Source organism: Serinus canaria, chromosome 2 (assembly GCF_022539315.1).
Source record: "Serinus canaria isolate serCan28SL12 chromosome 2, serCan2020, whole genome shotgun sequence".
Classification (NCBI taxonomy): domain Eukaryota; kingdom Metazoa; phylum Chordata; class Aves; order Passeriformes; family Fringillidae; genus Serinus; species Serinus canaria.
In genome coordinates this window covers 25,138,829-25,153,284 of record NC_066315.1, presented here as the reverse complement: position 1 = coordinate 25,153,284, position 14,456 = coordinate 25,138,829, and the positions used below count along the sequence as shown (strand labels likewise).

Genomic DNA, 14,456 nt, shown 5'->3' with positions numbered 1-14,456 from the left:
TTTTTTGAGAATTTGATTTCTAGACATATGTCAATTTGGCAAGTTTTTGTTTTGTTTTTCTCTTTTAACTAAAATTCTATATAACCAGGCAGACTTAGATGCAAGCATCTTAAGTAAAAGAGAGCCTGTTAGGATACAGAGTGAATCTGTTGTTCTAAATATTAGGAGAAGCTTTGTCCTTTTACACTGTTTGGTTTCATTTGGTCTAGAAAATGCAACTGAGTTTTCTACATCATGCAGAACTGAAATTCAGTGTTTCAATTTGTTCTTTGCTGTTGGTTTTGTTCTGTTGTTTTATTGGGGATGGTAGGAGAAACATCACATAATTCAGACTGGAAATGACTGTGGCAGCCATATGGTTCAAACCCCTGAAGCACCTCCATCAAGACCAGTTGCTCAAAGAGAAATATCTAATCAATGTTTTAAATAATCTCTGAGGCTGGAGACTCTGCAGCCTCTATGAGCAAGCATTTCCCAGAGTTTGATCACTTTTATAGTGGAAAACTAAATTCCTGATTGCCAATGTTCCAGCTTGCATCCATTGCCTCTTGTCCTTCCACTGTGCATCTTTGTCCTCCCTTCATCTTTGTCCTCCCTTCATCTGTTGGGTAGCTGTAGACAGCAATGAGCTCCTCCTTTACAGCTCCCATCTCCAGCCTAAGAAAACCCCATTCCATCAGCCTCTCTGTGCATGTCACATGCATCATCCCCCCAGCTGCCTTGTATGGAGAAAATAGAAGTGGTGTTCTGTTTTTGTTAGCAGGTTGTGCTGTTTACCTTGGTGAAAGTTATCTGGCTTTTTGTTGGGGTTTTTTTTTTTTTTTTATTACTCAGGGCAAGAGGACTAGATTAATTTTTTATACTCACAGGGGGCCTAGTGAATTTCAAACTTGAGGTCTTAGGGTGCTGGCACTTTGTTGCTAACTTCTAATGAGGCCAGTAAAGGTAATAAAAAAATGTAAGGCTGGTGCTAGTGAACTGAAATTATGGAAAGCCATAGTTCAAGTAGAAATTTTTTTAAGGGATTGCATTCTGGAAAATTTCTGAAGACATTTTAAGTAAGCAAATTATGTAATATTCCATGTGTAAATTCATATTACTCCCCCTTACAGTGGAGGCAGAGGAAGCAGACAAGCTTGAATCCAGATTTTTACTTGCTGAGGGGGATGGTACTTTTGAAAAGAGCTTGAGTTTTTGCTTTTTCCTTTCTTTTTTTTTTTTTTTTTTTTGGCAGTATTTTAAGTATTTAACACAGGTAACAGAACTATCTCAGTCAAAAATTAGGGCCAAGTTGAAGAGGATGCTGTATGAATATGTCACGAGAAAGTGAGTTAGTAGTTTTCAGAAGTGACAAGGACACAAACAACCAGAGCAGGGGGAAGGTAAGAGGATAAAAAAGACAACAATTTCAGCAGATTTCTGAAGTTGAAGGTTATTATGGATTTTTTTGATTGGGAAAAAGCATGAAGGCACGAGCATGTTCTGTGTGATAATGTTTTCATTAATGAGAAATTAATCTGTAAGACTCCTCTATCCTTGTTGAAAAGTTTGGCTAGGACAATGAATTATTTTCCATAGCTAGTGTCTCCCTTGTGAAAGAGAATGCATGCTGAACATATTTTAGAATTGGTATTGGACTTTATGGTTTGCTGCAGGAATTTTGAGGGATCTGTTTGTTTGCTATATTCTTTTAAGTCTACTTGCAGCATTTGATAGACATTTATTCACCAATACTGGTCTTCATCTCACCTCTGTGTACAGCAGGTGCTGTACAGCCTTTGTTGCTTCTTCCACCCACAAAATGGTTGTGGTTCCCCTCGGAACAGAAGTGACCAGTTTTAGTGGGAGGCTCCAGGCTCCTTCTTGTCCACCCTGCCGTGGCTGCCTCTGAGGATGCTGGCACTCCAGTGGGGCTGTCACAGTACAGTCTTTTTTAATGCCTGAGGGTGTGCCAAGTTAACCAATGCATTTTCTAAGAGCAGCTCAAAAAGTATCATAAAATTTTGCTTCTCACTGATGGGCTCCAGATGTTGGTATATTATGTGGAGGTGAAAAAACATCCATTTTTTATATATGTGGACCTTTATTGCATGTCTTTAATGATGACATTTTATTACAAAAAGAACTACCCTGATTTTTGCATCTTTTTAAATGATATATGAGTGTTTTCTGAATGTAGATGCATGGGAATATCAGACTGGCATGTGTATGGTATCTTGTAAGAGATCTGAAGAACTGCTTGGAAGATGTTCCAGTTCAGTGGGTTAAAAATCTTATTTTTACGGAAGACCAACTGTAGATTTGCACAATTGACTATGATGGCTCAAATTTTAAAAGATAGAGGTAACAGAGAGCACTTCCAATTGGTGGGATAGCTCAAGAATACTACATGTTCAGGTGGCTAAAATATTGTGCTTCCTGCTGCTACATCATGCTACTTAAAAAGAAGAAAAATTGGTGTGGGAAAGGTGGGAACAGGCCAATTTGAGAGTCAGTTTCAAGTGCATGAGGTCACTCTTTAGTTAACAGAGTAACTCTTTGGTAAGCTGAGGGTCAGCCATCTGTATATGCTGCTGGAAAAAAAACCCAACATGATTTCTAGGCAGCACTTGGGGAGGCACCAAAAGCTTCTACACCAGAGCATATTTTAAACCATGTCAGGAGCCGTATATCACTTTAAACTTGTTTTTTATTAAGATTTTTCCCCATCCCGTTTTCAAACTGGCCTGGAATTGCAGATTAGAAAGTAGAAACTTCAGTGAGTTCTAGGAGCCAGAAAAGTGTTTTGTTATTACAGATTTTAATATGAAATTTCAGATAACAAAATACACATATTTTTGTGGCATGTGTAATTTAGCTTTCTAAATTGGAAAATCTGCTGTTACCTAGCAGTTAATGACTATTTTTTCCTAACATTTGGAATTCAGGACCTGATTTAAGAAGCTGATAAAAGAAAACAAAACTGAGAATATGCTGGAAGTGCTCAAAGTGAAAATTACAGTTTAGATAGGTTTGAAGGAAGATAGTTAGACATTTTAATTGAACTAAAATAGTTTTATACTAATACAGTACTGTTGTGGGAGTACATTTTGTGGTGTGTTTGAAATTGAAGTATTTAAGTGAGGGAAAATGTGTGTTAATGCTTTGCAAGAAAGTGATTTTTTTTTTCTTTAATATCATCTATCTAAGCAAAATAGCTGTTTAAGATATAAAGCTTTCAAGTCTATGCTGGAAAGTAAAGTGTAAAGTTCATGGGTATTTCTTTGAGCCAAGAGTTTGCTTTTATCACTTTGGTTCATATATCAAGTTGCTGTAGGAAACAAAGATGTGAATTCTGAAGTAAATTTTTTATTGTTGGATAGTTACAGTGAAATTAGTCCCTGCAGGTGTAAAAATAAAAAGGTGTTGATTCTGTCTACATTTGAAAAATATACTTGCAAAATAAATAGTTTGAAAGAATTTCAGATTTCATATGTCAGATATTCAGATACTTATGGACTATACCCAGTAAAAATTTTAGTAGCTTGTTCTGTTAAGTGACTTTCCTTAGACATAAAATACAGTGGAATAATAACTTTCAGAGTTTTCCTTTTAAATCTAAAATTTGTAAGTCCAAATTTCACTTGGAGAATCTTGGTGGTCCTTGCTGTGTCAAGTGCATCTGTAGTTATTCCAAAGCCTGCTTTATTTCTATTTTACTTCTTAATCACAGGAAATGGAATGTCATAGGAATGAAAATGGAACGGAATCACAGGAATGGAAATGTGAATGCAGCATGCTTGTTTGTGCAATAAGTATTTAAACATACACATCAGTGCACTGCAGAGAAGAAGGTTCCCAGGACCAAAAACCCCCACTGTAAATCAGCAGGCAGATCACCTGGAGGGAAAATAAAACAACTCTTTCATGCAGAGATCAGAAATGAATGGCAAGGCTGCTATTTTTTAGTTAGAGACCGTGGAGGGACAAACAATTATTTGTTTTAGAACTTGGCAATTTAATTTAAAATTGAGTTTCAAAGTTGAATTTTTTAAAAGATTGATAAAAATGACAGCATGGATTTCTGAAAATGAGTATTTAAAATCTTCGGCCAGTTGCTTGTTTTGCTTTTGGTTCAAGCAATGCATACACACAAATGGTTGTATCTTTTGCTAGCTCTAGACTGATTTTGTGCTGTTACGGCTCTTGACATTGAAGCATTAACATTTTGCTTTTTTTTAGAACTAAAGCAATTAAACAGTGTTCTAAACTGGATTTTAAAGCTTCCATTTATCAGATATTTTGATTAAATACTTGTTTAGGATCAAAGCACAGTTGCCCAGAGAAGTTATGGAGTCTCTGTTGTTGGAGTTATTTGCAGAATGACAGATTGGGTCAGGTTGGAAGGCACCATAGCAGGTCATCTGGTCCAGCCTTCCTGCTCAAGCAGGGTCATCCCAGAGCACATGGCACGGGATTGTGTCCAGATGGTTCTTGAGTAATTCCTGGGAGGGAGGCTCCACAGCCTCTCTGGGCAGTCTGCTTCAGTGCTCAGACACCTACACAGTAAAGAAATTCTTCCTCATGTTCAGGTGGAACTTGCTGATAAGCAGTACTGGGGCCAGTGTTGTCCCTTGGGGAATGGCACTAGTGACAGGCCTCCAACTAGTCCCTGTGCCACTGATTATGACTGTCTGGGATTTCAGCACTCCCTTACCCTGAGTCAGAAATTCATTAGGGGGTATTCAAACCTTATCTGGCCATGGCCCTGAGCAACCTCTTCTGGCTGGACTTTCTTTGACTGGTGGCTGGACTCCATGAAATCCAGATGTCCTTTCCATTACAATTATTGTCTAGCTCTGAAACAGTTTTCTTTTGCAAAAAAGGGTCTAAACAGACATCATAACTCCTGGCTACTGAGGCACACCTCAGCTTCTCCGTGTTTTGCTGTGTTTAGTTAAGTGACTTGTGGATAGCTGTGGAACTTCCAACTGCGGGTTTGATGCAAAACTACATTTTTTTCGTTCTCCATTTTTTTTATTTAATACTGGACTTAGGTGATTACATGATTAGGAGATGACACTGTTAGAACTGAACAGTAACTTGGAGTGAGCTCTGGGACATAATTGGATACCTTTTGATGGTTAAATCAGAAGCTAAAACACTTCAATTTTTTTGTGTAGTATGAATGGTTTCTAATGTCTGAGTTGGGCAATCTGCCTACAGATGAGACTTGAGTCAGTGATGTGGTCCATGAATGGATAATGAGCCCTAGCGAGGGAAGAGGAAGAAGACAGTTCTCTGGGCATAGGAGTCTGTGCACCATAAATGGTTACAAAAAGGAAGTATGGGGTATGAGTAAAAAAGCAGTGGCAAAGAGTACACCACGTCTCATGCCATCAAAGAATCAGTAGAAGCACAGTAGGCAATTTTCCAATCAGCTGCCTGCACTGTATAATCCAACATGCATTCTGTCAGAAAAGCATCTGGTAGTAGTTGCCAAGTCATATTGACATCAATATACAGTATGATTGTGAAAAGATCAAGTTGTGTGGATTCTCTTACTGTATCTTCACTGATGTGGTAGTCTGTGTTTTCCAGGTCATAGGAAAAATTAAGTGCACATCTTTAACTTGGAATGCTTAGAGTGATACTTACACTTACATGAACTTCTGAGACATCCTTGTGGCCTTTAATCTCTAAAACAGCCAAGGGAATGCAAATGGTCTGGAAAGAGACCTTATTATATTCCAAATTGGCTTGATGAGGTTTTCACTTTCATTGCTGTGCGTTCCTTTACCTTTTGTAATGCCAATAATTAAATATTGTATTTAGTCTGAAGTTACCATTCTTTTCACTTTCTGATGTTTGGGCTTGTTTTGGTCATGTGCCCTTGCAGCCCAGCCACAGATGTGTCCTGGGCTGCATCAAGAGCAGCATGCCCACCAGGGTGAGGGGGGAGGTTCTGCCCCTCTGCTGTGTTCTGGCAAGACCCCACCTGGAACACTGCATCCAGCTCCGGGGTGCCCAGCACAGGAAGGACATGGACCTGTTGGAGCAAGTCCAGAGCAGGAAACCTATGATTAAAGGGATGGAGCAGGTCTCCTCTGATGGAAAGTGGAGAGAATTGGGGTTGTTCAGCCTGAAGAAGAGAAGGCTTTGGGGTAACTTAATTGCAGCCTTCTGGTACCCAAAGGGAGCCTACAAGATAGGAAAAGGGAGAATGGTTTTAAACTTAAAGAGAGTAGGTTTAGGTTAGTTATATGGAAGAAATTCTTTACTGTGAAGGTGGTGAGACACTGGAACAGGTTGCCCAAAGAAGCTGTGGATGCCCCATCCCTGGAATTGTTCAAGGCCAGGTTGGATGAGGCTTTGAGAAACATGGTCTAGTGATGGGTGTCCCTGCCCATGGCAGGGCAGTTGGAGCTAGATGATCTTTAAAGTCTCTTTCAAACCAAACCATTCTATGATTCTTTGTTTCATTTTCTTGAGATAGAATTTTAATTTTGGGCTCCAGCCAAGGAGGGTTTACAGGACACAGAGCTGGGGGAGCAGGATACATTGTTCCTTAAAGATGGCTTATGCATGATAATAAATTAAAATAGAATTACAGGGGCATATTCAAAGGAGACTGTGCAACTTTCTTCCATTAACAATTTGAAGTAAGAATTGTATGGAGCCTTGCCCCATCAAAACAAATTTGAGTCTCATTTTATGCTAGCTAAGTTTCTGCTATCTCTTACCTTGCATCAGGTCAGAAGGCACCTTTTTTCTCTGACAAAGACAAGTCTGGAGTCCTGCCATAGCTTTTGGTAAATGATGATTTATTTCTAATCTCATCCACACAGTATCAGTGTCTTGCTCTGGGGAAATTCTAGAGATGGGATGAGAGAGAGAGAGGAAGCAGGTGAACATCTGATTTCTCTGTGAATGTCTTTATTTCTCTGGAAAAGCAGAGGTTGTCTCTTTCTGGTCACTGCCAGAAAGAGACAACCTTTATTTCCTCTTGAATGCAGGCAAGACAAGCTGTCTTTTTCATGCTGGTTTCCTTCTTTGAAGAAAGTCTGGCAGAAAGCAGGAACTTTATAAATGTGATCTCCAGTGACATGTGGCAAGGTGCCTTTAGCTGTGTCAGTAGGAAGCACCCTAAATGAAAGACTTCAAGTAGAGGGATTGAACCTCACCCTGAACCAATAGACTTTCTCTCCCACTGTCTTGAGAACAAAATTTTGCTCCGGGAGAATGCTGGCAGACAAGATCCAAGCTGGCTGTGATGGAGCTTAAGACATGAATGAACAATGGGGCTGTCCTGGGGGCATTGACTTTGCTTGGAGAAAATTCTCATAGGACATTAGGACTTGGAGTTATGAATTTTATGATTTTGAGGTTAACTGGGGTTAGTCTTTCTATTTGTAGGTTAAATCCAGCTTGCTCTTTCACCGCGGATTTTATGGGATCAGTGAGTGCTGTGTTTTTAAAGCTGAAACTACAGACTAGTTTGTGAGATGGGAAGAGGTCTGCAGTTTCATTTCTGCTCTCTGTGAAACCTTCTTGCTTTAGAACAAGCTGTTCTTGTGGGTAATACCATGTGCAGGGCTTTTGGATCAGTGCAGCAGGACACATGCCCCTTTCATCTCTTTGTGACTGTTTATTTTCCTGTGTCTTTATTCTTCATTTACTTGGGGTCTTCCTGACATCTTCCTGGCTCTCAGCTGTGCCACTTCATTCTCACTTTTTCCTGCTTCCTTGCCTAAAAGAGGGGATTCCACCCTGGCTGTATTTCCCCAAGTCAACAGAGCTGCTGTGCCTGCCTGGCATGGACTGAACCAGAAGCCAGAACTCAACATGCTCAGGAGACACGACCTCATCGCCTCAAGGAGTCAGCTCCCACCTTTGCTTGTGGCACTGGAATGAAGTGGAAGGTGGCTCCCAGTCCTGCCTGGCAGGCAGAGGCTGGCTCCAGTGGGGTGATTCCCAGCTTGTTCTGAACACAGGCAAGCACTAAGCTGTGCTGATTTCCTCAACCCCAGGCACCAGCCATCCTTGGGAACTGGCTTAGAGCTCTGCTGCTTGCAGAGACAGACAGGAGCTCGTGGTTTGGACTCCTGGTCTTTCTTCCACAAAGCATGAAGGGAGCAGACCAGCTCCTGGCCCAGCCTGTGGGTAGGGAGTGACTCCTGGGAACAATCTCTCCTTTGGGAACGAGCTCCCAAAGGAGCTCGCGGGAGACAAGAACTGGCTCTTGGCTTGCCTTGCTGGAAGAGTCTTACAGCAATTAGGAGGGCACAGCAGCTGGGAACCTCTGGCCTTGAGCTTGTCTTCAGAGGATATCTTTGCCCTATTTTTTTGGCTGAGACAGAACTATTACATTGAAGTGGGCTCTGTCCTTTGAGACAAGTACTTGCTCAGATCTCATTGCTGTTTTCATTACTCACAGTGTACGCTGTCTAGTTGCAGGAACGTACGGTCCTTACTACTGATTGTGTATCAAATAGTTGCTTTTTCACAGAAACTGCTGTGTAGTACCAGTCTGCCAAGGGGGTAGGGAACTGTTGCCCAGTTGTGACGACTAAATATGAAGCTTGTGTTTAGGTGTGCTCATACTTGTCACGATGCCCCCCTCCATGTAGAGGAGATTTAGGTTTAAAATCTGCATAGTGCTGGCGATAAGTTTTTATTCCTGTTTGCCATGTCTCCCCCCATCCCCTGTCCTGCTTCTCAGAGCTCCATAAGTAACTCCAGAAAACTGGATCTTGGAATAATGGTATTTTTGTAGTTCATTTGCTTGAATGTGGAGACCTCTGGGAAAAATTCAAAAGCATGAATTATAGTGATACAAAATGCTAAAAATCAGTTAGCTTTAGTAATCTTTTTATAAATTGTCTTTTAATTTTAATCTTTCCTTGCTTGAATTTGAAACTTGAAATATCTGAGCTCCTTTTGAATAAATGCTGTGAATGTAAAACTTCACAAATAAAAATATTATTCAGGAACATTAGGTTTGCTTTACAATGTGTTAATATGAACAGTATTGCTTTCCTGTTATAAAATATTGTATTTGTTTATATGTTTGTCTCTATTGTTATTTTATTTTATTTTATTTTATTACTAAATGAGCACTTTTCTTTTCTTCCCAGAGGATGCTAAACAAGTTTTTGGCCAGACCACGATCCATCAGCACATTCCTTTTAACTGGAATTCAGAGTTCGTACAGCTGCATTTTGGAAAGGATAGAAAAAGACACCTCACCTACCCGGAGTTCACTCAGTTTTTACTGGTGGGTCTAATACAGTACGGCTTGTCAAGAGGAATAAGTAGGAAGCAAGAATCAAAGTATTTGCAAACTTGCTAAGTACCATGCTGGTAGCAAAGTTGGAATAAGTACCAAGTGTAGGCTCTTACAATCAGAGTGCTGGACTTGTATAGTATGTTGATAAATAGGATATGCTATTGGTAAAACTTCTGATTCAGGCTAACTGGTTTTTTTCCCTTTGTTTTTGCACCTGTATGCAGAAGGTGATTTTTTTCTATACTGTTGTGTAGACACAGACATGAAATTAAAAACATAGACTTCAGTGTCTGAAAATCTCCTGTTTTTTTAAATCTACAAGTCAAAGTCAAATGTTCAACACTGTTATATAACAGTGTTGAACATTTGGACATTAACACGTCGGCAATGGTCCAAATGTTCAACACTGTTATTACAGTGGACATTGGACCAATTTGCCAGACTCATATTAAGAAGTACTTCTGTCTGTAAACAGCATGTTTGCCAAACATATATTTAATTCAGAGCTGATATCCAGTAATATTTGTTAAAAGCCATTTCCATTCACTTTACTTTTCATCTTTTTGGAATCAAGCTTATCTTAGAGAGGGAAAATTTGCTTACAGCATATAAAGAATAAAATACTACTTTTTGCAAGGAATTCTTGGCTATTTGTACTTTTGGGTACTTTGTTACAGGAAGTAAAATATTATGCTAATAAAAAACCCCCCGATTATTTGTATTTCAGCAGTACTGTTAAAAATAGTCTTCAGTAGGAAAAGAGGAGAAACACGTGAGTTTCTTATTTGTATTCCTCCTGAATACTTAATGCCTGTATTAGTATTTACACTAGAGAATTTTAAAATGGGAACCTGCTTCAAGACTGCCAGGTTTCTTTTTTTCTTGTTTACACAAGTATGTTAGTTCACAGTAGGAGGTGGTATCATTTTGATGAGGAATAATTAAGATAATGCTATTGAGACAAATGTTTCAAATTGACTTTGTAGAACAGAGCCTAATTAACTTTGTATGAAGAGGACGTCAGGTATCACATGATTAAATCATATTCCCTTAGGCTTTGTATTGACTATTGTAACTCCTAAGTAGCTAAGACATAAACCAGTTTTGTGACAGAATTAGGAATCAGAACCTCTTTTGAATGAAAAAGCAAATGTGCTACTTGATTAGGAAAAAATGCCTCTAGCAATGTGTTCTGGTATCTCCTTCCAACTACAGAATAAGCCTCGGAAATGTATCTTGATTTAAAGTCACAGCTTTAAAAAAGTACCAGTCCTGTTTGCCTCACCTATTTTTTTAGAGATATGAGGAAAACCTGTAGAAAAACTCAGAATAAAAATATGGCACTTGCTAACTATTAAAAAAAAACACTAAAGGATGTGTGTGCAAGGGTTGTTGAGAGAGGCTAAGAGAGTTTAAAGTCACAGACCTAAAAGAGCTTGCAGCTTGTAAGGCTGGGTATTTGGAATATTTGGGTTTCTTTGGGTTTTTTATGTTTTTAACTTTAATTAGGAAAAGCAAGCGCTGAGGGAGGAGTTTTCTAACTTTGGAGATTAGTCCCAACTATTTGGCTTTCTCGTCTTGTGGAGGGATGTTCCTCTTAGTTGAAAGGACTTTTCTTGGATGGGATGATACTGTGGGGATAATTGGTTGGGATGGAAGGTGTCAGTGGTCCTAATGAACCAGCCAGCCCTTTTGGTGATGATCCATATAGGTCAGAGCATAAACCAGAACAAGGATGACAGTTCTGGGTGTCTCCAGAGAGGTGAGATGCATTCAGGAAGTTCTAATGCTGCTAATAAAGATGCTCTCAACATTGATGACATTGGTGCAGGCAGCAAGGATTTTCAAATAAATTAATTGTCCTAAGACTGCTGAAGCTGCCTATTACCAGTATGATCTATTAGGTGCTCAGTCTGTCACAGTAACTGGGCACATCTGTTTGCCCACTTTCTAGAACTGTAAATCCTTGAATCACAAAAGTTTCCCTGCTGATTCTTGCCTTGCAGCATTGTATTACAGATACTGAAGTTTGGGCGCAGAAATAGCTCTCGGCACAAAGTGGAGAGTTACTGTTCACAGGCATGGAGATCTTCCTTTAAGCTTTGTAACCTTTGGTACTCAGCTTTTCCTTTTGACATTCTGCCTGTGCATGAGTCAGTCTTTTTAGTCTGATGTCTAGACCTTGGACCTTAGACAGCAGGAGACCACAGTGAATACCAAATTACCTTTCTGCATTCCTGATGTGTGAATGCACTTTACATTGCACTTAACATGGACCAGATGGTTCTGTAAGGCACTTCAGGTACTGCTTTGTAAGTACAATGCAATTTGCAACTTTTAATGGAATAATCTAGCTAGATTCATTCCTTTACATTGAGTCTTATTATGTCACATAAACTTGTTCCATGATCGTTATCTGTTGAAGCATTTGGACTAATCGTCACTTCTGGCAAAGCTCAAGGTAGCTGGAAAGCAACATTAGTATGTTTTATCCATGAACATGATGGATCTCTTGTGGCTTTAAATATTAAGTATTTATGTGGGATTCTGAATATTTATATTCTTCCAGCACTTCTTCTGTCTGCAATAAGAGAGATGCCTAAAAATATAGCCTCCAAACTCCTTGGCTCTAATGCAGTTAGCAATCTATTTGCATCAACCTAGAGCTCAAGGTGTGTTGTTTTACCCTGCTCATTTGCTAGTTTAAAATTAGCTCATCCATCTATACTATATAGCCATCATATGTATCTGTTTGGATATGGTCATGTTCCATCATCACTTAAGTGGCAAGTCTGCCTTATGAAGAGCAACATCAGCGCCTTTCTCAGCATGTAAAATCTATTCCACACAATGAATTTTAACATATGCTTATATGTGGGCCTGGTAAAACCATTTCTGCATTGTCTGGGAATTTATTTACACCCAGAATATTACTTGAAGTAGTACTCTCTATAATTGAACTTTGGGATCTACTCCAGTGGCAAAAATTTTGTTGTATCTGATGACTTGTAGATCCATTGGGATGGAATGCAAACATAAATTTCTAAGTGGAAGGTAAAGAAGCTTTTAATGAGCTGTAAGTGAAAGCTGAGGTAAAATCTCTAGATAGGAAATAATTTCATTAGAATTCTGGTGCCAGCATGCCTGCCATGATGTATGAATTAATTTTTCACAAAGTCTTATGCTACCTGGGGGAATTCTGGACTTCCAGCATCAAGGAAGATGCTTGATTTCGATGTATATCTAAGTTTACAGAAAGCCTAATTAGAGAAGGTTCTTTAGGATGTGTAATTTGTATTGCAAAGTAATGAGGATTGTAATTCTTTAAACCCGAGTCTGTCTAGGTAAAATAATATGGGACAGAAATAGAATTTATAAATACAAATAAAATAATAAATTATTGCAAGTCAGATAGCATCTCTGAAGATTACAGCTTTGCTTTATTGTTTTTCAGTTTATTTTTAAGGTGATTTTTTTTGTATTAGCTGCATACACTACACACAACATATGTTACAAACATCTGATAAAGAATTGCCAGTAGCTAGTGAGCTCATTTTGAACCATAGTTATGCTGTGAGTTGTCTCAGCTTTCAGGCATGGAGGCTGAGGGAATGGATAGCCTTTTGAGGTAAACATTTCAAGGAGTTTATTGCATTGATATGCACTGTGCAGTGATTAGAAATGTCTGGTTTGTTTGTGGCAGCAGAGATTGTTTGTTATCATGTGATTGTCTGCAAGTTCTTGTGTGCCATACTGCTGCCATCCATGGTCATGGTTTGGAAATGTCATGTGGCTGAAGATCCCTGTGCTTCTTTCTTCTTGGTGTAACTGGAAAATGTGTAGCACTGCTCAAAATAACCATAGCCTAAAAAGTCTCTACCTTCCTGAGGTCAGTCTTCTTTATCTATGTGCAGTATATGTAAACCATTTTCAACTGGAACTTAGTTTCTGAACTAGGGAGGAGATGTGAATAAGGAGTATCAGAAGACTGACATCATCCCATTCACAGTTTTGTCTTGCTGTCTGTCTACAGCTAAATGGCTTTTTTCTGGCTGACAAGAAGATGGGTAAATGGCAGCACCCAGACCTTGACAATGTGTTTAAACAAATGGGATAATTCTCTCCAGTGGGTTCCAGTTTACCAAGAAAATTGGAAAGACTCACATTAGCAAAGAGAGGATGGGGTGCTTTGGCTTTCTCAACTGTAGTACCAGCAGCCTTTTTGCAGTCAGCTGGGTGGTGACAGAAACACACATTTGATGCACCTCTTTGGAGCACGGGCCCTGCTTTGTTCTGTGGCTAAGACATCACTGTCAGCTCAGGTCACACCAATGGTGCAATACCTCCAGACTCACTGATGGGTGTACAGGGATAGGAACAGATTGGACTTCTGCAAGTGATGTCTAGGTTCTTTTACTGCATTTTAGTGCTGGACTCTGCCAACTAAACTGTGCCAGCAGTTTCAGTGGTTAAAACAAATTGAATGAGGAAAGGAGAAGAAAGCAACATGCACTGTTTCCCATGTAATCCTTTTGCTAAATTAAATTGATTTTTTTTTCTGTGGTGGTGCTTCCATTTAATGACAAACATTTTTGTTCGTTTCTACCTGCTAGGTGATGAGTGTTTATGATACAGGCTTTATTATACTTAACTCCTCTACAGAGCTCTCTGCCTCCAAGTAGTTGTCTGCCTCAAACTGATGAAGTCTTTTTGTGTTTTTGTGCTCATCTCACCATAAACCTTCCAAAATTGCTTCCTTCCAAATTTCTGTTGAAATTGTAGTCTCAATTGGAGTGCAGTAAGAACTTGCATGGCTGCATCCAGCCAGAGTGAGTATTATTGCTGAATTGTTACACTTCAGGTCTGTAATGCAAAGAAAATGTGGGTGAACTGAAATTGTACCACTTCAAATTATAACCCCCACAAGCATTTTCTATCAAAAGAAGAAATTTCAGATTAATTCTGGAGTGAAACATTGATCAGTCTTTTCCCCCCACCCCTTTCCCCCCTCTGCCTAATATATTAGGAGGTTTTTATCGTACAGGCTGCAGTGCTGTAATTAGTAACTAAGACCAAAGTTGGCAAAGTCAGAAGGCTGAAATAAAGAGACAAGCATGGTTTGAATGGCAGTGTGAACTGAGTGAGTAGGAGGGAGGGATGGCATCTGCAGGCCTCTGGCAGGGCTGAT

General features: G+C 39.4%; 1 protein-coding gene across 2 annotated transcripts in view; it reads left to right on the top strand.

Moving 5' to 3' along the window:
- Window positions 1-14,456, top strand: part of SLC25A13 (solute carrier family 25 member 13) — a 99,296-nt gene that overhangs the window by 40,835 nt on the left and 44,005 nt on the right. For both annotated transcript variants that reach the window (XM_030226631.2, XM_009085982.4), the window contains exon 5: window positions 9,117-9,256. In XM_030226631.2, the coding sequence (XP_030082491.1) occupies window positions 9,117-9,256 (140 nt within the window). The remainder of the gene's footprint in view (window positions 1-9,116; window positions 9,257-14,456) is intronic.